This window comes from Onthophagus taurus, chromosome 5 (assembly GCF_036711975.1).
Source record: "Onthophagus taurus isolate NC chromosome 5, IU_Otau_3.0, whole genome shotgun sequence".
Classification (NCBI taxonomy): Eukaryota; Metazoa; Arthropoda; class Insecta; order Coleoptera; family Scarabaeidae; genus Onthophagus; species Onthophagus taurus.
The window spans coordinates 4,886,412-4,908,249 of record NC_091970.1 but is presented as its reverse complement, the minus strand read 5'-3'; the positions used below and the strand labels follow the sequence as shown (position 1 = coordinate 4,908,249).

General features: G+C 31.5%; 8 protein-coding genes across 13 annotated transcripts; 6 read left to right on the top strand and 2 right to left on the bottom strand.

Annotated features, from left to right (window-relative positions):
* The first annotated feature begins 33 nt into the window (after positions 1 to 33).
* Positions 34 to 3,361, top strand: LOC111426248 (uncharacterized). Of its 2 annotated transcripts, XR_011640376.1 has the most exons (6): positions 34 to 282; positions 331 to 507; positions 1,094 to 1,247; positions 1,296 to 2,340; positions 2,387 to 2,748; positions 2,828 to 3,361. XR_011640376.1 is itself a non-coding variant. In XM_071195973.1 (5 exons), the coding sequence occupies exons 1-5, from the start codon at positions 153 to 155 to the stop codon at positions 2,669 to 2,671; spliced, it is 1,791 nt and encodes a 596-aa protein (XP_071052074.1). In that variant the 5' UTR covers positions 34 to 152; the 3' UTR covers positions 2,672 to 3,361. The 2 variants fall into 2 exon arrangements, 1 of the variants encoding a protein (XP_071052074.1); XM_071195973.1 differs by having other exon boundaries at positions 2,387 to 3,361.
* Positions 3,362 to 5,306: 1,945 nt separating this feature from the next.
* LOC111426266 (carboxypeptidase D-like) lies at positions 5,307 to 7,751 on the top strand. 3 transcript variants are annotated; one of them, XM_023060727.2, is made up of 10 exons: positions 5,307 to 5,708; positions 5,769 to 5,902; positions 5,971 to 6,107; positions 6,164 to 6,351; positions 6,520 to 6,549; positions 6,624 to 6,763; positions 6,815 to 6,970; positions 7,030 to 7,299; positions 7,360 to 7,497; positions 7,548 to 7,633. In XM_023060727.2, the coding sequence occupies exons 1-9, from the start codon at positions 5,447 to 5,449 to the stop codon at positions 7,459 to 7,461; spliced, it is 1,419 nt and encodes a 472-aa protein (XP_022916495.1). In that variant the 5' UTR covers positions 5,307 to 5,446; the 3' UTR covers positions 7,462 to 7,497; positions 7,548 to 7,633. The 3 variants fall into 3 exon arrangements, with proteins under 3 accessions (XP_022916495.1, XP_022916493.1, XP_022916494.1); XM_023060725.2 differs by lacking the exon at positions 7,360 to 7,497 and having other exon boundaries at positions 7,548 to 7,751; XM_023060726.2 differs by lacking the exons at positions 6,520 to 6,549; positions 7,360 to 7,497 and having other exon boundaries at positions 7,548 to 7,751.
* LOC111426283 (replication factor C subunit RfC3) lies at positions 7,736 to 12,997 on the bottom strand. 2 transcript variants are annotated; one of them, XM_023060758.2, is made up of 8 exons: positions 12,889 to 12,997; positions 12,770 to 12,834; positions 12,593 to 12,720; positions 12,381 to 12,543; positions 8,408 to 8,567; positions 8,149 to 8,360; positions 7,962 to 8,039; positions 7,736 to 7,912 (listed from the first exon to the last, which is right to left on the bottom strand). In XM_023060758.2, exons 1-8 carry the CDS (start codon positions 12,921 to 12,923, stop codon positions 7,764 to 7,766), a joined length of 990 nt encoding a protein of 329 aa, XP_022916526.1. In that variant the 5' UTR covers positions 12,924 to 12,997; the 3' UTR covers positions 7,736 to 7,763. The 2 variants fall into 2 exon arrangements, with proteins under 2 accessions (XP_022916526.1, XP_071052080.1); XM_071195979.1 differs by lacking the exons at positions 7,736 to 7,912; positions 7,962 to 8,039; positions 8,149 to 8,360; positions 8,408 to 8,567 and adding exons at positions 8,639 to 8,944; positions 8,995 to 9,115; positions 9,166 to 9,351; positions 11,274 to 11,365.
* LOC111426273 (aspartate aminotransferase, mitochondrial-like) lies at positions 9,419 to 11,273 on the top strand. Its single transcript, XM_023060739.2, has 7 exons — positions 9,419 to 9,635; positions 9,685 to 9,741; positions 9,799 to 10,312; positions 10,367 to 10,549; positions 10,601 to 10,839; positions 10,890 to 11,040; positions 11,098 to 11,273. The coding sequence occupies exons 1-7, from the start codon at positions 9,580 to 9,582 to the stop codon at positions 11,227 to 11,229; spliced, it is 1,332 nt and encodes a 443-aa protein (XP_022916507.1). The 5' UTR covers positions 9,419 to 9,579; the 3' UTR covers positions 11,230 to 11,273.
* On the top strand, positions 11,345 to 12,171 carry LOC111426317 (oxytocin-neurophysin 1-like). The gene is made up of 3 exons (XM_023060807.2): positions 11,345 to 11,683; positions 11,735 to 11,942; positions 12,024 to 12,171. Exons 1-3 carry the CDS (start codon positions 11,546 to 11,548, stop codon positions 12,137 to 12,139), a joined length of 462 nt encoding a protein of 153 aa, XP_022916575.1. The 5' UTR covers positions 11,345 to 11,545; the 3' UTR covers positions 12,140 to 12,171.
* Positions 12,998 to 13,200: 203 nt separating the features above from the next.
* On the top strand, positions 13,201 to 16,238 carry LOC111426249 (ankyrin repeat domain-containing protein 13D). 2 transcript variants are annotated; one of them, XM_023060693.2, is made up of 10 exons: positions 13,201 to 13,463; positions 13,538 to 13,673; positions 13,726 to 13,896; positions 13,956 to 14,090; positions 14,321 to 14,724; positions 14,776 to 15,055; positions 15,113 to 15,274; positions 15,325 to 15,428; positions 15,476 to 15,561; positions 15,672 to 16,238. In XM_023060693.2, the coding sequence occupies exons 1-10, from the start codon at positions 13,365 to 13,367 to the stop codon at positions 15,868 to 15,870; spliced, it is 1,776 nt and encodes a 591-aa protein (XP_022916461.1). In that variant the 5' UTR covers positions 13,201 to 13,364; the 3' UTR covers positions 15,871 to 16,238. The 2 variants fall into 2 exon arrangements, with proteins under 2 accessions (XP_022916461.1, XP_022916460.1); XM_023060692.2 differs by having other exon boundaries at positions 13,947 to 14,090.
* LOC111426276 (SPRY domain-containing SOCS box protein 3) lies at positions 16,206 to 21,687 on the bottom strand. Its single transcript, XM_023060749.2, has 3 exons — positions 21,623 to 21,687; positions 17,626 to 18,151; positions 16,206 to 17,212 (listed from the first exon to the last, which is right to left on the bottom strand). Exons 2-3 carry the CDS (start codon positions 17,947 to 17,949, stop codon positions 16,397 to 16,399), a joined length of 1,140 nt encoding a protein of 379 aa, XP_022916517.1. The 5' UTR covers positions 17,950 to 18,151; positions 21,623 to 21,687; the 3' UTR covers positions 16,206 to 16,396.
* On the top strand, positions 19,793 to 21,589 carry LOC111426279 (septin 4). The gene is made up of 6 exons (XM_023060753.2): positions 19,793 to 20,029; positions 20,085 to 20,340; positions 20,392 to 20,731; positions 20,784 to 20,949; positions 21,009 to 21,244; positions 21,298 to 21,589. The coding sequence occupies exons 1-6, from the start codon at positions 20,023 to 20,025 to the stop codon at positions 21,388 to 21,390; spliced, it is 1,098 nt and encodes a 365-aa protein (XP_022916521.1). The 5' UTR covers positions 19,793 to 20,022; the 3' UTR covers positions 21,391 to 21,589.
* Positions 21,688 to 21,838: the final 151 nt, after the last annotated feature.

Genomic DNA, 21,838 nt, shown 5'->3' with positions numbered 1-21,838 from the left:
GGTACAACACCTTTTCTTTCTTATTATATTTTTTTTAATTTGCAATAGTGTTTTATTTAGTTCAGATAATTTGCACTAGATGGAGTTACTTAATATTTATTTTAAACTTGTCACTTTGACAATTAAGATTCAAATTTAATAAACCGAGTTTAATGGATAAACCAGAACCTTCAGCCTCCGATACCGAAGGTTTTAAGAAAACCAAACGAGCGAGATCTATCGGGCAAGATAGAGGGAACCTCGATTTAAGCCAAATCGGGTTCATCGCGACAAAATCAGCTTGTACGTAAACAAAAAATTAAAACATAACTTTAAATTCTTTTTTCGCAGATGAATTCTTCAGCACCTCATCGTTACATTCAAAGAGATTTCGATTTTTGAATTGTTTCAAACCTAAAGTTAGCACGTTTACAAAGGATGATTTGCAAGATTCTGTTTTACGGTTACACAAATATTGCTTAACGCACCTTTTGGATTCTTACCGAGTTCATTTGAATCGATTAAAAGGTTAATAGATTAGACCGAGAACTTGAAACATTCGGGTTTAGCTGCACGTCTCTTAAGATGGCTAAACCCAAATGATTCTAGGTCTAGTGTTATTTCTAGTTTTATACTAGCACCATCACAAGACCTAGAACTAGAATTATTTGGGTTTAGCGGCACGTCTCTTAAGACGGCTAATGTTAGTTGTAGTTTTTTATTTTATCTAGCGCTTAATAACAATTAAAACTAGAACTAACACTACACCTAGAATTAGAAAACTCCAGGTTTAGCTGTCCGTCTTTGACGTTAGTTCTAGTTTTATTTCAACAAAAATATATCAATCTAACGTAATAACAAAATTAAGTTGGTATTATCGTTAATTTAATTTAAAATCTGTCATTTCACAATTTTTTTAGGTTAAACGTCAAATTTATATTGTCAAATGAAACGATCGTCGGACAAAAGATGGCGCTAGTTAGAAGTTATTAAATTTAAAATATATTATTTAAGTTTTAATTGTTCTAGCACTCAATAACATTTAAAACTACAACTAACTATGTTACCGAGTTAATTTGAAAAGATTAATTTATTATTTAATTAAATTAAATAGGGGTATATCTTCTTAATGAAGTGGTCCGGAAAGTAAATTTAGGAGATTTAAAGGTTTCTCAAGTTGTACGAATTATTTGGTGTGGTATCAGCATCGTTCACCACTTTCATATTCGATTAAAAGTTGGATCTGGGCTTTCGGAATGGACTCGAAGGTGAATTAATAAATTTTATTTTATTTTTATTAAAAATTAATGTTTTAGGAGGCAAGCTCACAACGCAAATACTTGTTTTGAACATCTCATGACGCTTTTATTGCCGGATATGTACTCGGTGGTTATTCACTCGATGGTGACTTTTTTTGAGGAAGCTCGACTTTGGGGTACGGAACTTTTATGTACGCAACTTTTGGAGGTTGTAATTAGCCACAGCCACGAACAATCTAAGGCGATGAACGTTTTATTAGATATCGTCGAACAATCGAACCCGATTGTTGCAAAAAAAATTTTGAGGGTGATTTATTTTTTGTTGGAAAAGGATTATTGGTCGGTGATGGATCTCGGGTTGGTTTCCAGATTTTTGGATATGTATAAAGAAAGTATTATCCCCGACGAACAAAATCAAGATTACACTTTTATAAGTAAAGGGTTAGAGTTGTGCTTAAGAGCGTTATTTTGCAAGATTAAAAAGGATTTTTTATATCACGCCATAGATGTGATGTTAAGTTGGTGTTTAACGTACAACTTCCCAAACGAGATTCTTTTGGATTTTGGGAACGTTATCGAGTTCGCATCGGTTACTTACAAAGCTAACCTTTTAAGCGATTATTTCTCTGCGAACACAGTCAACCACATTTTCGTTCTAATTCAATCCGATAATGTGTTAAAAAGTCTCTTGGGAACGAGAATTTTTCAACATTTAATTAACAGGCACGGAAATAAAACGATATTTGACGTGCCGAAGATATTCTTTCAAAATGGGCATTTTAATATTAACACTGGAATTTATGACACGCAAGATAAAGAGTTTTTGAAGAAATACCGCGAGCTTATTCACAATTCTTTATTAATATCCGTTCAAAATCATGGTTTAAGAAGCCGAATAAACATAGAAAGTCTTTATTGCGTCGTTGCTTTATTAGTCGTTGAAATTCCTTGTGGTTATACAGCTGCGGCAATGGCTTGTTTAATGATGGCCATTCAAGAATTAACGATATCTGCGTCAGGAGTTGAATTGGAATGCACGAATAGAATCCATGCTATCGTAATGTCAGTTATGTCTTTAATATGTTGGATTCACAACGCCGAGGTAAATCACTACGTTTATATTTTTGATTTAATATAATGTTTTGTAGATTTTTTACGATTATTTAAACACAATTTTGCATAGAAGAGCTGAATTAGCCCCCCATTTAAACCCCCCACTTCAAGTTTTATATCAATACGCTCGGAATCATGTTTTATGGAATAAGCCGGACTTGTTTTTTGAAGATTGGGAGGTAAGATACGGCCTTTGGAAGTGTTTTAGAAGCATGAGGGGTGCCGATAGTAATATGGGGATAGTTGTGGAGAAAGATGGGAAGTTAAGACTCGAAGTAACCTTTGCGGGTACCTTAAGAAAAGGGCCCGGTTCTTTTTAAGTCTTTTTTAAGTTTTTAAGTTGAATTAAAATTTATTCCTCCCTGAAGGAAATTCTTTCCTAGTTATTTTTTATCTAGTTAAGTATTCAACTTGATCATTTTCGAACGTTTACTATTCAAAACCGGGTTCCGATAAATTTAAATTTCATTTTCCAGGATTGAAATTCCTTTTAAAATCTATTTAAGAGGCCAAGTTTATGGTAATCGGAAAGTGATCATGAATCTTTTTGATGGCCATTATTATTAATTTATTTATAATCAATAATTTTCTATATTGAAATAAATCCAATTTCAAGGTTATGTATTGCGACGGTGTCACCATCTAATATCGATATAACTAAACAATATCGATTTTTTTGTCCAATATTTGCTGAAATCGTTCAAAAATGAGAAAAGGAAATGAGAAGAAATATTTTTACAGTAAGTTTTACGAATTTTTAATATAGTATATTGTTATAAAAATTTCGAATTAATTGAAGTCTAGGGAATTTTCAATAAAAATTCATTATGAAGTTGGTAGCTCTGATTTAACATAACCTATAAAAGTTAAATGAAAAATTAAATTTAGTTATGTACATTAATTAATGAATTAAGTGCTAATTGATGTAAAAAATAGTTATTTGTGTGTTCCCCGATGTTAAAAAAGTTTTGTGTCACGTTCCAACTAATTAAACATTTATTTTATTTTAACATTTAGAAGTATTCTTTTATATTTCAATTCATTGACATTGACAACAAAAGAATTTTAGATGAATAAAACTAAAACTGACCAAAAAGGTTGAATAATAAACACAATAAAGCACTTAATAATTGTTAAAATTATAAGAAATAAACTTCAAAATGCATAGCGTTTTTGTGAAAATAATATGAAAGGAAGGACTACCAACTTCGTTTTTTTTCTTTAATTTAATTTTCCTAAATGCAATAAAATTAAAAATTTTTATAAGAAATGTTAGAAAAGCTGTACTAATTATTAAGTTTTCTTTAAAACAATAAATTGATTGAAACATTAATGAACACAAAAAGCTCCAAGTTAATAATTGCAAAGCTAAAATGTTACAAAGATTATATAAAAAAGAATTTTAAATCAATAATCTAAAAGTGACCAAAAAGGAATTAATCGTTGTGTTTAAATCTAAAGTGTTTAACGCAAACTCTAACACTGCCTATAGCAAATTTCATTAAAGGTACGGCCGAAGAACACTTTACAAGACATAGTAACATATTTGGTAGAAAATCATGCTATCGCTTTTATGTTTTTGTTCAAACATGTATATGTAGTTATTTAATGACAAATAAATTGCTTGCAATGCCCACGTCGAAAAATGTAAAACCAAAATTCTTTTGGGTAAAATGACTTACTTTTCGAGCGACATCTTGTATTCAGTAGCTAAACTAATGCAAGATTATATCGGTAAATTAGCAACCTTTGTGATAAAGGTTTGAAACTCGACTAAATAACTAAGTTATGCTACTAAATAAAAGATGTAGTTGGTAAATTTTTAAAATTATTGAATGCGGAGCTTAAAACCACTACTGTAAAGGTGTGCGTCTCGGATAAATTTATATAATTTCGCAATTATACTATAGATGGCGCTCTAAAAATGAATTAATTTTATTTTTCAAAAAACAATCTATTTTAGTTTATTTTTCTTTTAATTTTCAAAAATGTAGCCCCCAGGCAGATCCGATCCCACGCCAGTGGCCATCTAAGCAAGTAGGTCTTACCATCTTTGCCAACCGCCTTCCTTAATATTATGTCTTATATTGTGAATGCAATAAAACTGTATTCTAAATTAATCCAATTGAATTTTAAACTTTAATAAAACTTACATATTAGGCACAACATATTGGGAGAATGGGTAGAGCAGCTTAGATCTTATTGTATGACGAAGCACGGTGATATAATCGTTCTCTAAACGAGTATTTTTAACTTGCTAGGCGGTATTTTTGTCGTTAAAGTACAGCTATATTCTTGTTTTTTATAAGTTACATCAAACTTAGAGAGAGGTGTTGACTCATTGCTCTCTGCGATTGTTCGAGTGAATATAGAGTCAATACAGAAAATCGTTCCAAAACATGGGTAGGGATTGCAATACATGAATGGTAACGTAGTTTATAAGTCATACCCATGAAAAATACTTTTCATAATTTAATTAACTAATTAATAAAGTTCTTTAAGTTGTGTACTTTTCTAAAGATGAATAATTAATTATTTTTAACAGATAACTACTATCAACTTAGTAACATAACTTAAATTTATAAATTATTTGAAATAAACTAACAATGAAAGAACAATTTATTATTGTTATTAAATTGTAATACAATTTTGTTAAAAAGAACAATTTTTATAACAATGATTAGTTCAAAAATAAATTGATTTATTTAATTGATTGGGATGAAGTTAAAATAGTGGGAATTAAGTCATTAATAGTTTATAATAATTTTAAGATTTTTAGACTTTTTATATAAAAATATGAATAAATACAATAAAAAATAAAATTTGTTGATAATTTTTTTAACAAGATTAAATAAGCGACTTTAACTTAACGGTTTCCAACCAGTTTACCGAATACAGTTATTTCCTATTGATTTTTGGGGGCCTTGACCTAGCGAATGAAGGTCAGCGCGAGCGCGAAGGTGGAAGCCTCTCGCGACGTCGGCTTTCAGTCTCTCTTCAAACACGTTTCAGTTACGAAGAGTTTGACCATGACCAAAACCACTTTTTCTGTTTAAACAATTTTTTTTAACAAATTAAAAGTAAAAACCAAAGAAATGTTTCAAATCAATTTAAAAACTTTTTTAATTTTCCTCTTTTGTTCTTCGTCGAGTTTAATTCCGGAAGTATTCGGGTATCCACAAAGCTTTACGAATGACAGCGTTGAAGAGCGAATTTACCAACACAACTTAGATAATGAAAATTATCAGGTTGAATTTAAATATCATAATTATGAAGCTATGACAAAGTTTTTAAGGATGACCAGTGCTAAATTTCCTTCGTTAACCGCATTATATTCTATTGGAAAATCTGTTCAAGGTAATAACTAACTTTATAACGTAATTTATTTATTAATTTCAGTATTTTTATTTAATATAGATAGAGAATTATGGGTTATGGTTGTTTCTTCATCACCTTATGAGCACATGATTGGAAAACCGGACGTTAAATATGTCTCAAATATGCATGGAAACGAAGCTGTTAGCAGAGAATTAATGCTACATTTAATACATGTATGTGCACCTCAAAAAATGGGGTCATTTTCTCTTTAATCATTTAAAACTTTCTCTTCGTTTTTTAGTATTTAGTAATTAACTACAACACAGATGAATATATTCGTTGGTTATTGGATAACACAAGGATTCACATCATGCCATCCATGAACCCTGATGGATTTGAAGTCTCGAAAGAAGGTCAATGCGAAGGTGGACAAGGGAGGTTGTTAAATTTGATTAAAACAATTAATTTTTTAATTAATGCATTAATTAATTTAGATATAACGCAAGAGGCTTCGATTTGAATCGAAACTTCCCCGATTATTTCAAACAAAATGACCGAAGAACTCAACCTGAAACTGTAGCTGTTAAAGAATGGTTATCAAAGATCCAATTTGTACTCTCAGGCAATTTACACGGCGGTGCTTTAGTTGCGAGTTATCCTTTTGATAATACCCCAAATTCTCGTAAGTATTTAACAATTTAAAAATTTTATTTCAAATATAGTTCGTAATTGCAATAATAGATGGAGCTTGTTTTTAATAATCAAATTTGTATGTTGATATTTCTTAAAACTTGAAATTAACACATAAAGTAACCTCTTAAAAGTAATTTAATCTGTTTTGCTTAAAAAGGAATTTGTAGATCTTCTGCATTATGTTCGCGTAAGTTACTTACTTAACCTTGTTTCATTTCCACAAAAAATAAATTTTTTTTTAATAAAACTTAATATTTTCAGTGTACTTAACTTACGCTTCTTATCCATCTTTAACCCCGGATGATGATATATTCACGCATCTTGCTTTAACATATTCGGAAAATCATGGGAAAATGAGTAAGGGGGTCTCATGCAAATCAACGACTCAAGGGTTTAAAAAAGTGTGACATAAAAAGTGAGGTTATGCAAGCTTAAATTTAATTTAATTTTAGGGGATAACAAACGGAGCCGCTTGGTACCCTTTAACAGGTGGAATGCAAGATTATAATTACATTTGGTATGGATGTATGGAAGTAACCTTAGAAATATCGTGTTGCAAATATCCTTATGCTAAAGAATTACCGAAGTATTGGGAAGATAACCGAGTCGTAATTAATTAATTAAATCAATTATAATTAATTTTTATAAAAAAGAAATTTATTTTTAGTCCCTAATTAAATTCTTAGCTGAAGTACACCGTGGGATTCAAGGATTCGTGACAGATATGAACGGAAATGCGATTGAGAAGGCTTCATTGAAGATAAAAGGGAGAGATGTTGGGTTTCGCACCACAAAATACGGGGAGTTTTGGAGAATTCTTTTACCTGGTGTTTACGTATTAGAGGTTTATGCTGATGGTTATGTCCCGAAGGATGTTGAATTTATGGTCGTTGCGGATCACCCAACCCAAATTAATGTTACTTTGCATCAAGCTAAAGTAAGCTTTTCGAAATTAATAACAAATTAACTTATTAATTGAGGTGATGGAAATTTTTAGTACGGAACAACATATCGCCGTCCCGTTACTTCACCTTCCCTTAGCATGATTTCTCCTATTGTTACCGCTCAACCCCAAAAATCTTTTAAAATTGCTAAATAACTAATTAATTAATTCATTAATAAAAATAGTAATCAGGTATTATATAATTAATTATTTGAATTATTTATTAATTAATTTATTTATAGAGAAGTGATGTGTTTTATCGGCCAACACAACCAACTTTATTTCACCGGCAACCTCAACACCATCAAGAACAATCACCGGGGTTTTTATCCTCGATATCCAACGGTTTTAGCAACCTCTTTGGAAATATATTAGGATAGTTGTATTTATTTTTGTAATTTTAATCTCGGTATTTATTAGAATAATAAACTTTTCCTGTTAAATTATTTTATTCCAACTTAATTAGAAACAGTAATATCCCGGGCACATTGAAAGGCAGAAATTAACGATGTTAATTGGATGTTTTCATTCGTTCCGGACGAGAGTCTCAATTGAATCGTAGCCATCTTATCCAAGAGATCAATTAAAATCTTGTAAGGGAACTCAACTAAAATTAATTTATTTTTAACTATTAATAAAAAGTAATTTTAACTTACTTCGATGAATATAATTATGAACCTCCTCTAAAATATCGTTTAAAGCTAACCCTTTCACTGTTTTTAACTCTTTAATATCTAAGTGACGTTTAAGGTTAGATTTTCTTTTGACATTTAAGGTTAGGTTTTTTTTATATTGAACGTTAGGTTTTTTTTGACAGTTACAAAAAAATTTTTTAAAGGATACTTAAATAAGCAACTTTAAAATCGTCATTTAACAACCATTTCACGATGTTTTCAATATCGCTTTTTAAAGGATGCCCAACGCATGTATAAACGTTGTCTTCTGTGACATCTTTATAGGCTAACCAAGTGCTTTGGAGTACGTTCAGAACTTTCCTCATATCACCATTAGCTAGAGTTAATAAAGCTTTTTTGCCATCTTCTGATACTTTAACTCTGCAATTTTATTTGATAGATTAATAATTTATTTAATTTATTCTTACTTTTCTTCATCGATGACATAATTCAATCTAGGCAAAATTTGTTCGGGTGACAAAGGCCCAAATCGGAACCTCGTACATCTACTTTGAATGGCCGGGGTTATTTTACTCAAATAATTACAAATGATGCAAAATCGGATGTTTTCCGTGTATTTCTCAATTACTAAAATCAAAATTAATCATTAATTTTTGTTAATTAATTAATTAAGTCATTTTTTGGTTGACAAAAAAGAATTAAATGGAAGAATCTTTTTATTAATCATTATTGTATCGAACAAATTGAGGTATTCCGATTAACATTTTTCTCATTGATTCTCTTGGGAACCTCCTCTTTAACCAGGCGAGCTTTTACAACTTCAATCTGATTCTCTTTATCGATTCTCGTCAAATGAATCCCCAAATATCTCGCAACCACATCCAAAAAGAATAACGAAACGTTTTCCCCACTCTTCGCAGATATTAAATAACTCAAAACGTTTAACTCTTTCATTAATTTAGATACGATTTGATTTGAAACACTTCTTTGGTGCTCTAAATCACCTTAAAAAACGATTTTTACACACATTTTTTTATTTCGATTAATTTTTTACTTTTATTTCCAATTATTGCAACGATCGGAGGACATTTAATGTATTTTTGTATCTCTCGGATCCAAGAATTAATTTCTTCGAACGAATTTTTGTTGGTTATGTCGTAAACTAAGAATATTACCTAAAATTTTATTAATTATTAAAGGATTTAAATGAAATTGGGCGTTTTACGTTAGCTTTAAATAAGTATTTATCAAGCATCGTTCCACATAACTCATCTCCGCCAACATCAGTTATTCTTAAAAGAGCTTTTTTGTCGGATGGTAAACTCATTCGTTTCAAATAAAAATCTGCTCCTATTGTTGATACGTAACTCTTCACAAATTCATTGTAACAAAATCTTCTTATTATAGAAGTCTAAAATTATTAATTTTAGATTGGCAACAATTTCAAATTTAAGTTGGTATTAATTTTTTTTTATAAACTGTCAAATTAGCTCCGTATTAAAATTGATGCAAAATTATTGATTATATTTATAACAAAATTAAATGTATTAATTAAAAAAAAACAGAATATAAACAAAAACGTCAATTTGACATGTTTATACTTTGATTTAAAACTTTTTTCTTATTCCGAAGAATCATCATGAGTTCAGGTAAAATCATCGTAACGTTTCAAAAATACCTTAAATTCACCCTGCAGTAAGTAGAAACAATCCTTATTTCCCTCCTAATCAATTTTTATTTTTAGAAAATCGAAAAATATCATACAAATATCCTCCCCGATTATAAAACGGAATTATCATCAGTAATCAACGTCAAAAAACTATTTTTAATTCATTCTTAACATTTATTATAATTTTAGTGGGAGTTCCTTTTGGGCATCGGTTGAAATGGGCCCCCCAGACCCCGTTTATGGATTAACCGAAGCTTACCGAGCTTGTAAAAACCCGAAAAAAGTTAATTTGAGCATCGGAACGTATCAAGACGACAACGGAAAACCCTACGTATTACCTTGCGTTCGAAAAGCTGAGAAACTCCTAGATTCGATGCGTCTAAACAAAGATTATTGCGTCCCGGAAGGGGAAGAGCAGTATCGGGAGAAAGCGCAACAAATAATTTTAGGGAGAGATTCCCCTCATATCAAGAATAAATTAACGGCTGCCACACAAACGGTTTCACGAACGGGGGCTTGTCGATTAGCGTTCGATTTTATCGGATTATTTTATACCGGGACTAAAAAGCTTTTTGTCCCAAAACCAACGTGGGGGAATCATCTGCAAGTTGCGAGACATGCAGGGTTGTCTTTTGATTATTACCGATATTATGATTATAAAACGTTTGGGTTAGATTATAAAGGGTTAATGGAGGATGTTTCGGTAAATTTTTAACAATGACGTAATGAGATGTAATAGATAAACAAATTTTTTTAGAGAATTCCCGACCAAGGAATTATTTTATTTCACGGTTGTGCCCATAACCCAACGGGAGTTGACCCATCGAGGAGTCAATGGGAGGAAATGTCTGATTTAGTTCGAAAGAAACGATTATTGGTGCTATTTGATTTAGCTTATCAGGGATTTGCTTCCGGGCACTTTGAAGTTGATTCATTTGCTGTAACCAATTTCTTTATTAAGCATTATTTGAGTTAATTTCAATTAATTTAGGTGAGGCGATTTGTGGAGGATGGAAATAATTGTATGATTGTGCAAAGTTTTTGTAAGAATATGGGGTTGTACGGTGATCGCCCAGGGGGGTTAATAATCATTACAAAGAAGAAGGAAATAGCTGAGAAGGTGCAATCGCAACTAAGAAACCTTACGATTCCTATGTATTTAACACCCCCGATTCACGGGGCGCGGATAGCCCAAAAAATTTTGAGTGATAGCGGATTAAGAGATGAATGGTGGGTTTAATTAAATTAAATAATTAATTATTTAATGATTAATTAATTAGGAAGCGAGAATTTAAGTTAATAGCGGATCGGATAATTTCAATCCGAAGAATACTACGGAGCAAATTGATTAAGGAGGGTTCGATTCGAAATTGGGACCACATCGTTCATCAAAACGGGATGTTTTGTTTCACAGGGTTAACTAAATCACAGGTATTAAGATATTATAGCTTCATATTCACTTAGTAATTTAACAAATTGATTTTTAAGGTGAAAAAATTACAAACCGAGCATAGCATTTATATGAGTGAGTCTGGAAGGATATCCGTTGGACAATTAAACACGAAAAACGTCGATTATGTGGCCCATGCAATCCATTTAATCACCCGATATATCAAATGATTGTATATTTATTACAAAATTTCAATAAAGATTTATTTACTTACTTTTCCAGTGTATTTCCCACCGAGAATCACTATTTTTAACTGTTTCTCGATAACCTCCTCGTCCCCATCGGATTCAATCACATCCATTCCACCTACATTCACAAAAATCTGCATGAACAAGGAAACACAATTCCCATCACAATACGCGTGATTCTTTCTTAAAAAATTTCAATTCATATTCACCCCAACACTTCTTATTGTATCAAACGAGTATATAAAGGAAATTTTCGCCGTCGTATTCCAGAACGCAAATCGACCCTTCAAGTGGCAAAATGGTCAAATTAATCATCTTTACTCTTATTTTATGCATCATACAGGATCAATTAAGTCACGGGTGCTTAATTACTAATTGTCCAAGGGGTGGAAAAAGAAATGGAAGGATTAATTCCCTGGATACAAACATTAAACAAGTAAGAAATTATAATTAATTAATTAAACCATTTCTTTCAATGTATTTTTAGTGCATTTCATGTGGACCAGCAAGAAGCGGGCAATGTTTTGGTCCGGGGATTTGTTGCGGACCTTTTGGGTGTTTAATCGGAACCCCTGATACATTAAAATGTTTAAAAGAAGGGCAATTCCATGAAAATGAACCTTGCATCGCGGGGAATAGTTCTTGCAGAAGAAATTCGGGGAGATGCGCCTCTGAGGGGATTTGTTGCACTCAAGGTAATTTTTAACCAGATAAAAATTTCATAAAGTTAGGTTATGTTTATAGAAATTAATACCAACATAATTATATTTTTTTAGAATCATGCCACATGGATAAATCGTGCATTTTTGAAGAAAAACGTGAATTAACCATCCCTTTGGAGTTATACAACTTGTTTGGGTATCAAAACGTCCCGGAATACTCCAACGAATGACTTAATTGATATTTAAAAAAATTAATCAAATAAATATCCCTAAATAAATAAATTTAATTAATTAAAACATTTTAATCCAACCTACCTTTTTCGATTAACACAAAACGCACTTTACCTCACAACACCTCGGATATAAATATATTAAATCCTGATTAAAACAATTTCTATAGTAACCCGTACAATACAAACATTAAACATAACCAACAATAATAAAATTAATTATTTAAAAATAAAAACTTACTTCGTCTCAGTGCGTTTTGCGCATCTAAAGTCATCGCATCGGCTTCATCGAGAATAATTAATTTAAAACCGGATTTAAAAATGGTTCTGGTACTTGCAAACGTTAAGATTTGACCTCGAACTATACCGATACCGCGATCATCTGATGCGTTTAATTCTAAAACCTAATCGTTTAACTGATTAATATAATCTAACTAAAAAGAATATTTTTACCATTGAAGTAAATTGCGATGGTTTATAAAGCTGTTTGGCGCACGCTAAAATGGTGCTAGTTTTTCCGGTGCCGGGAGGGCCATAAAATAATAAATGCGGTACTTGGTCCTCTTTAATAAACTTTGAGACTAAAATTTTTAATTATTTTTGCGGCTTTAAGAAAAAGGATTCACTTACTTGTTTTTATGATGTCTTCGTGGGATACGAGGTCATCCAAAGTACTCGGGCGATACTTTTCCACCCTAAAACCAAATTATTAACTCAAATAAATAAATAAATTAGATTAATTAATTTACCAAGGCAAATTCACTTTATTTCCGGTTTTATTCATTATCAAACTAAACTAAACACAAACTAAGTAAATTGAGGTTATGTTAAGCTTCGCAATTAAATTAGCATCAGTCCGATTTACAAAGGGAAACGTCAAAAAAAATCAACTAAAAATGGATGATTTAATAATAAATATCACGATGTTGAGTTAATTATAAAAGAAATGATTTGAGTTAATATTTAAATCAATTAAATGAATTAAATTATAAAAATTGCATTAATAAAACTTGACTTTTAACAGGACTAACTTCACTTTTATTTTGACAATTCTTCAGTGTAAATATGGCCGAGTCATAATATGGCAGACAGATGATATAAAATGAGCTGTCAGTTTTAGGATATCGTTAAAATCCTAGATTAATTAGCGTTTAATTATGAATTCGCTTCGATACGCATAGATATAATTGATTCGTTGTTAAAAAATTAACTAAAGTAAATTAAAATGGTCGGTGTCTCCTATATACAAACCGAATATCCTTTACACTGGTTGGTGTGGAACAACAATTCGAGCAGTTTAGAAGAGGAACTTGGTAAAAGAATCGTAAGAACACTCTAAAAACATTCCATATAAAGTGTAATGTATTAGTCATTGATTTAAATAAAATTTTTTTGTAGCATGATAAGGAAAAAAAAGATAATAGGGGAAGATCCCCTTTGATGTTGGCTGTCACCTTGGGTCATATGGAGTCCGTACGTTCCTTATTGAATTTTGAAGCCAATGTAAATTGTGAGAATGCTGATGGGTGGTCTGGTATGACTCAATCATTTATTTTTAAACTAATTTATATTAAAAAAAAAATCAGTTTTACAAGAAGCCGTGGCTACGGGTGACCCGGAACTCCTCCAATTAATATTAGAACGTCGAGACTTCCAACGTTATTCCAATCGGATGGCTGGCATTCCAGAATTACTTCAAAAATTAAAACAAGCTCCCGATTTTTACGTTGAGATGAAATGGGAATTTACGAGTTGGGGTAATTATTAATAACCTAAAAATAAATAAAATAATATATCGTTTGATTAGTTCCTTTAGTTTCTCGAATGTGTCCCAGTGATACATACAAAGTTTATAAACGAGGGTCTAATGTGAGGATAGACACGACCCTTTTGGGTTTCGATCATACTAATTGGCAAAGAGGGAATCGTAGTTATGTTTTTCAAGGGCATAGTAAGTTAATTAGTGTTAACAAGTTAATTAATTATTGAATAGATCTTTGCATGCCTCAATTTATTATCGGAGATCGAAGTTACATTTTTAGGTTATCAAAAAGAAAGGGTAAAGTAAATTTTTTAATTGTAACTAACTTCATTACCTTATCCAACTACAGATTAAAACATGATACCAACTTTAAAAATTTTTTTTTTTAATAATTTCTAAAATTAATAAAAATTAATTAGATGATGGTGCTACAATGTTGGAGATTGATCACGATGCAAGATCGGTTTATTCGGAGCAAATGCGGGCCCCCCCGGATTCGTTGGTTTTGTCGCCGTCGGAAGAGGCGATTTCGCAACGATTAACGACTCCAATTGTAACAACTTATATCGATACGGATAAAATAAGTTTTGAAAGGAATAAAGCGGGAGTTTGGGGGTGGAGATCGGATAAATCGGAGGTGGTTAATAGTCACGAATGTAAAGTATTTAGTGCTACGAATGTTGAGTTGGTTACGAAAACTCGTACTGAACATTTAACTGAAACTGATAAGGAGCTGGCTCGATCTAAACATATACGGACTCCTTTACAAAATTTTTTGCAACCGATTGCAGACGTTCCTGAAACATCAAGTGCTCCACAAACTGTAAATAAATAATTAATTAATTAATTTATGTTTATTGATTTATTATTTTAGGAGGAAATAGTGAATTCAACAAATCCAACAAATATAACTCCCGAGGAATATTTCGATTCCGAAATTGATTTAGCTGGGAGGGATATCGGAAGGCCGAAAGAACTGAGCAAAAAAGTTCAAAAATTTAAAGCGACTTTATGGCTGTGCGAGAATTATCCGCTATCATTACCCGAACAAATTCTTCCGATTGTTGATCTTATGGCCATTTCTAGTTCGCATTTCGCGAAATTAAGGAATTTTATACAAATGCAACTTCCCGCAGGTTTTCCCGTTAAAATAGGTTAGAAATTAGTGCCAACCTCAAAAAAAAAACATCACTAAATTCAATTTCTTTTAGAAATTCCAATTTTCCACGTTTTAAACGCTCGTATCACGTTCGGAAACATTTTCGGTATGGATGTGGATGTACCAAACGTTTCTCACATCCAAGAAGAGGATCGCTTAACTTGTGTTTTAGACGATGTTGTGTTTCAAGCTCCACCATCATACTCAAAACTTAGTAATTTATTAATTTTTTTTAATTAATTTTATTAATTACTGTTTTTTTAGCGGGAGTTGAAAGTCGGCGGCAATTTAGTACTGAAGAAGAAGACGATTTATTGCAATTTGCGATTCAACAAAGTCTCATTGAAGCTGGGACCGAAAAAGAAGAGGTTAGAATTTTTTTTTAAGTTTAATTTAATGATTTTGTTGGTTTTAGGTGGATATTTGGGAGGCGTTGAAAGCGCAAAGGCCTTCAAGGCCAACAACGCCTAATTTGGCCGAAGAAGAACGACAGCTTCAAAGGTGATTTAAATAATTATGTTTAATTTGGATAAAAAAAAATTTTTTTTGATGTTATAGACGTAATTAGCTTTGTTATGTAATTTTCGCCAGATTTTGCTTTTTATTTGTAGAGCAATCCAAGCTAGTTTAGCTATGTGCAATCATACCGCTGTAAGCACAGATTCAGATAATACGAGTCCTGAAGTTGACTCGGAATTGGATATGGTCCTAAGGTTATCGGAACAAGAACAAAAGCAATTGGAAGAACAACAAATGGAGGAGCAAAAATTGTTGGAGCAAGTGCTGCAGTTATCATTGACTGAAAAATAAAATTAAATTACCTTTTTTAAACACATTAAAACATTTCACTCAAGTCATAACTAGTAAATATCATGTTTCAAAATTGGTAACAAAGTTTGATATGTCAAATAGCTATTAATGGCGCCTGGGAGAGAAAGGAATACGTAGATGTAGAGTGTGGGGGGATTTATTTGGTAAGAATAATGTGGTGTAATTAAAAAATAACGTTCCCCATTTACCTATTATTATTAAAAAAATATGATTAAAATTTTCTTTTAAGGCGTGAATGTTGTTTATATACAGGGTATGATAACGGAGTTAAACCAACTTATTTTTCTTGTTAAATTTATTTAAACAAATCCGCATTATTAATTTATAAAGTTTTATTATGTATTTAATGTGAGTTTATATGTGTAACCAACACAATTAAAAAAAAATAACTAAAAAATCGTTTTAACAAATATTTACACCTCAACAAAAATACATCCATAAATAAAAAAATTATATTCGAATTAATTTCTAAAAAGCTATCACATTTTCACTTAAAAAGAATTCCTCATAACGTATCATCAATATCACCATAAATATCAACATCGTTAATATCAACCCCAATTTTCTTTTTAATCTCCCCGATCGAAATTAATTTCTCGTTAACATTCAAATCCGGCCTTAACGAGCATTTTTGACAACTCGGGCTATAATATGGTTTCTTTTTTAACGATTTAATCACCCCATGAGTCACCTTCCGGAAGAAATCTCGATGTGTAAAGTATTCTTGGTCAATACCCGAGTATTCCATCCCCCACTTATTCGTTCTTAATCGTTTCCTTTGTCTCGTTTCAATCTCAACGACGGTTTTTAACGGTAAAATAGCTTCGTCTTCAACGGATAATTCAATATCAAGGTTTCGTTCATCTTTTCCGGGTAAACACCAAAAATATTCGGGTTTTATTAATCGGGTTAACCCAGGAATTGAATTAAATTGTTTTTTTAACGTCGCCCTACTGCTGATTACTTTTAAACAGGTCATTTCAAGGGAATCAGGGAATGAGAATGCCGAGATTAAACGGATGGATGATTGAGCGGCTGTTGAGCACACCATCGGGTATAAATCTTTGTTTTTGAGACCGCGAAAGGCGATTCCTAAAGGTTTTCGATTCATGTAATATTCTAATGTGCCGGAATACATGTCTAAATGGATCCCGATTATTGTGCCGATTCCGAATGGGGGGCCGTATTCCCGGGTTAATTTGTTATGTTGTAACGAACCACGGTAGGAGTAACCCCAAGATTGATCTTCACACCCTAACATGCTGCAGAATTTGTATTGGCGCTCTTCTAATGATACGTCGGGAGTTCCAACACCAATCATCTAAAAAATAAAATTAATTTATTTTGAATCAAATAAATTTCCGAGACATAAATAACATTCCATTTTTAAATGTTTTTTTTTGATAACCTTTGATTTTAACAACTCAGACATTGTTTATCCATGACTTTAGCACATGCGGAGATATTTCCTCTTAAAAGAATATCTATTTACATTTTATTTACACTTAGCACATAGTAAATTTTGCTTAGAATAAATTTATTATCTCCTTGCATGCTCGAAAACAAACCGATTCTTGTTTATGTTGATGTTAGAATCCTTGTTTTTTTATTTCGCGTTAACAAGTAATATTTACTCAATCTAATGAAACAAAAATATTTATTTACTTCCTTAATTAGTTGCATTGACACAATTACGATATTATTTTCAAAATAGATATAGATCAATATAATTACCACATCAGTTCCGTAAAGTTTCGTTAATATTTTAATTTCCCAATAATGATGCATATTCTTCTCCAAGATTTTATTCCCGCGAACAGCCGCCGTACCCGGGCTATAAACGGGATGGAACACAACCTCTCGATTGCCATTCGATAAAACGTGCGTCCCCGTCCGCTGAGGTTCCCAATTCCAATTGTAAGTTTGATTTGTTTCGCCGCAAGTGCATGGTAATTTTCCGTTTCGCAAATCGTCCGGGTAAAAAGCGCAAAAAGACTCCCAATCTGGCCAGAATGTGTTGCCGTGTTCGAAAGCGTTTCCCACAATCAACAAATCCATAATTGTGTTAATCTTAATGCAGATTTCTTTGTGCGCACGAATTATTAAAGGCTTCTTTTATGACCGCCTCGTACGGAATACGATTTAGAAATGATTTGTTGAATTTCTTTTACAGCGACGATAATAAACAGTAAGATAATATTTGACATTGTGGTTATATAAGTGAAGTTTGCCGTTTCATGTTTTTATCAATGATACCAACCTAAAAATTGAATTTTTCTATTTAATTATTAAATAAATTAATTTATAAACTTACGCGATTTTTACACTATTCTTAACTTCACCCCATTTAACAAAATTTATCTTATTGTTGAACTACTTATTGATATAGAAAAGTTCTTTTTAAATAAGATTATACCAACAGAAATTACTATTAATTAAATACAATAATTTAATGATTAATTAATAATTAAATTATAATATAATTTATATCGTTTCGTTTATGAGGTTATGTTAAAAATGTCGAAGTTTAGATGTCAAACATAACCTCAATAAAAATCCTTTTTCATAAACAATTTAGGAGAAGAATTACTAATTTTAATAATAATTTTTTGTTAATACGACAGAAAGAAACAAAGTTTCGTTTAATATTTTCGTTATTATAATACTTTGTAAACTTAGAATATGTTATGTGATGTCAAGGTTTATAGAACATAAGGTTACCTCATTCCCAAGGTTTATAGAACATAAGGTTACCTCATTCCCTATGCCTCTGTAGTATCGATTATTACCCCGCAAATTGACGTCACTGGTTCGATACAGTCAGAATAAAAGATAGCCTATACATGTGCCTATACGTGACAACACGATGCGAGGTTTAAATATTTTATATAGACTGTACCACAGTATAGGTGGTGTTGTGTTGTTCATAGAACCAGCTACGTCACTGACCCACCTTGCCTCTCAGAGGAGGAGAATCGGTATTGGGTAACCTTATGTTCTATAGACCTTGCCTCATTCCCTATGCCTCTGTAGTATCGATTATTACCCCGCAAATTGACGTCACTGGTTCGATACAGTCAGAATAAAAGATTGATACGTGCCTATACTGTGGTACAGTCTATATAAAATATTTAAACCTCGCATCGTGTTGTCCTTGTTTATAGATATATCTATAAACAAGGGTGTTGTGTTGTTCATAGAACCAGCTACGTCACTGACCCACCTTGCCTCTCAGAGGAGGAGAATCGGTATTGGGTAACCTTATGTTCTATAGACCTTGATGTGATGTTATATTACTTAGTGATAGAATTAAATGTCAAAAGAGGGCGCTGTAATTGTGAGTTCAGAATAACTTCGTTTATTTTTCATATCATATTTTGATTTAAAATTAATGTGATAATAATATTTTTCAGGATTTTTTTTATATTATTAAAGAAAATTATTTAATTTATTAATAGTTTTGATTCATTCAATCAAATTGTTGTTATATAGTTCTGAGATTACGTTAATAGATGGCGCACTATCGCAATTTTTTATATTTTAATTAAGTTTATTTAATATGATTTCATTATATTTTCATACTATATTATTACGATTTCTTTTTAAGGCTGTAATATAGTGGCATCTAGCGGTTTACATTGATACCACAACTTGAGTAATTTCAAAAGTCAAAATTTTGAAAAAAATTATAAATTAGACTTATTTTTCTGTTATATTGTGTGAATAGTGAATTAAAATAAATTAATCCATTGTATAGTTTTAATATTAAACAAAAAAAAACTTATTTTTTTCAACAATAACAATTCGACCAAACAACATAATCTTTTCATTTGAAGACTTCAGCAATTTTCTAATCAGTGTTGAATCAAATCGAAATGAAAGACTTCAGTTTAACGAATGAAATCGTCGAGTACACCCCACGATTAAAGCCAGAGCTCGCACGTGCCCCCAACGACTAAACAAGGAGGGTTGAAATTATTGATTTGCGCAGCGCGGTGAAACGCGGTGTGCAGTCGAACAAAAACACACACGGTACACCCTACATTACTCGAAAGGTGTTTAAAAACGAACCATATCTTATCGGAAAGTATATATTTAGAAAAAAAACCGTTAAAAAACGTTATTTTAATCATGTCTGGTAAGATTTTATTTATTTATTTTCACTTTAATTTGAATTCTTTTATATTTTTTAGATAAAAGAGATAGAGATTACATCGGTTTTGCAACATTACCAGACCAAGTTCATCGGAAATCAGTTAAACGAGGATTTGATTTCACATTGATGGTCGTTGGAGAATCCGGATTGGGAAAATCAACGTTAATTAACAGTTTATTTCTTGGGGATTTATATAAAAACAGAAAAATCTCCGAAGTTAACGAACGAATTCATAAAACTACAACAATCGAGAAGAAAACGATGGAAATCGAGGAACGAGGAGTTAAACTACGGTTAATTAAAAACAAATTTAATTCAAAATTTAATTTAAATTAAATATTTAGGTTAACCGTGATTGATACACCTGGTTTCGGGGACGCTGTTAATTGCGAGGATAGCTGGAAAGTGTGCACAAGTTACATCGACGAACAATTTCGGCAATACTTCACCGATGAGAGCGGATTAAATCGTAGAAACATTCAAGATAACCGAGTACATTGTTGTCTTTATTTCGTCCCGCCGTGGGGGCACAGTTTAAGACAGATGGATCTAGAATTAATGAAACGACTCCATAGGAAAGTGAATCTCGTCGTTGTAATCGCAAAAGCCGACACTTTAACAAGCTCCGAAGTTGCTAAATTAAAATCGAACATTTTAAACGACATCAAAGATAACGATATTCAAGTAAATTTCTAAGTTTTATTGGTTTTTTAGTTTTAAATTAATTTTTAATTAGATGTACGAATTTCCCGAGTGTGGGAGTGATGAAGATGAAGATTTTAAAGAACAAGATCGGGAGTTAAAAGCGAGCATACCTTTCGCTGTCGTTGGAAGTAACGTTATTTTGGAAGTTGCTGGAAGAAAAGTTCGAGGGAGACAATATCCGTGGGGAGTCGTCGATGGTAAATAAAATTAATAAATTATTTAGAACGTTTTGTGAGGTTATGATAATTTATTTTAGTTGAAAACCCAAAACATAGCGATTTTATTAAATTGAGAACGATGTTGATCTCGACGCATATGCAAGATCTTAAGGATGTAACGGAAGATGTTCATTACGAAAATTTTAGGGCACAATGTATATCGCAGATTTCTCAACATGCTCTTAGAGAAAGGGGGAAATTAAAGAGAGATTCAGTTCCGTATGATTCAGATATATCGGAAACTGATCGGCTGTTGATCGAAAAGGATAACGAGGTGATTCTTTTAATTATTTTAATTTAATTAATTCAATCTAATTAATTGTCTAGATAAGGAGGATGCAAGATATGCTGAGGCAGATGCAAGAGAAGCTCAAAGATTCCGCACAAGATAAGAAACATGACAGTATTATCGATGTTTAAATTAGTAATAATAATAATAATGAAACGTTTGTATCGTTTTATTTAGATGACGTAGATCTGTGTTACCGAAGAACAAAATCATGTTCGTGTAGTTTTTAAAATTCTCTTTCATATATTTATATTAAATTTTTATTGAATTTATTATTATTTATTATGTTACATAAAAAATAATCAACTAAATAAAGTAGAAAAAAATGTATGAGGATGTTTTTGTTAATATAATAATAAATACCTTGTTTAATCCACCTAACCTCAAAAAGTGATGATTAATTTTTTTTAAACGTCCTTCAACTAAAATAACGTATTATATTAAAAAACGATAGATTTCCATTTTTTTAAGTCCTGTTATTTTTTAACGAAATACGAATTAAAAATAGTTATTTAGAATGTTTTGTGAGGTTATGATATTAATAAGAAATAACTGTTAACAGATGGCGCTGTGACTTAA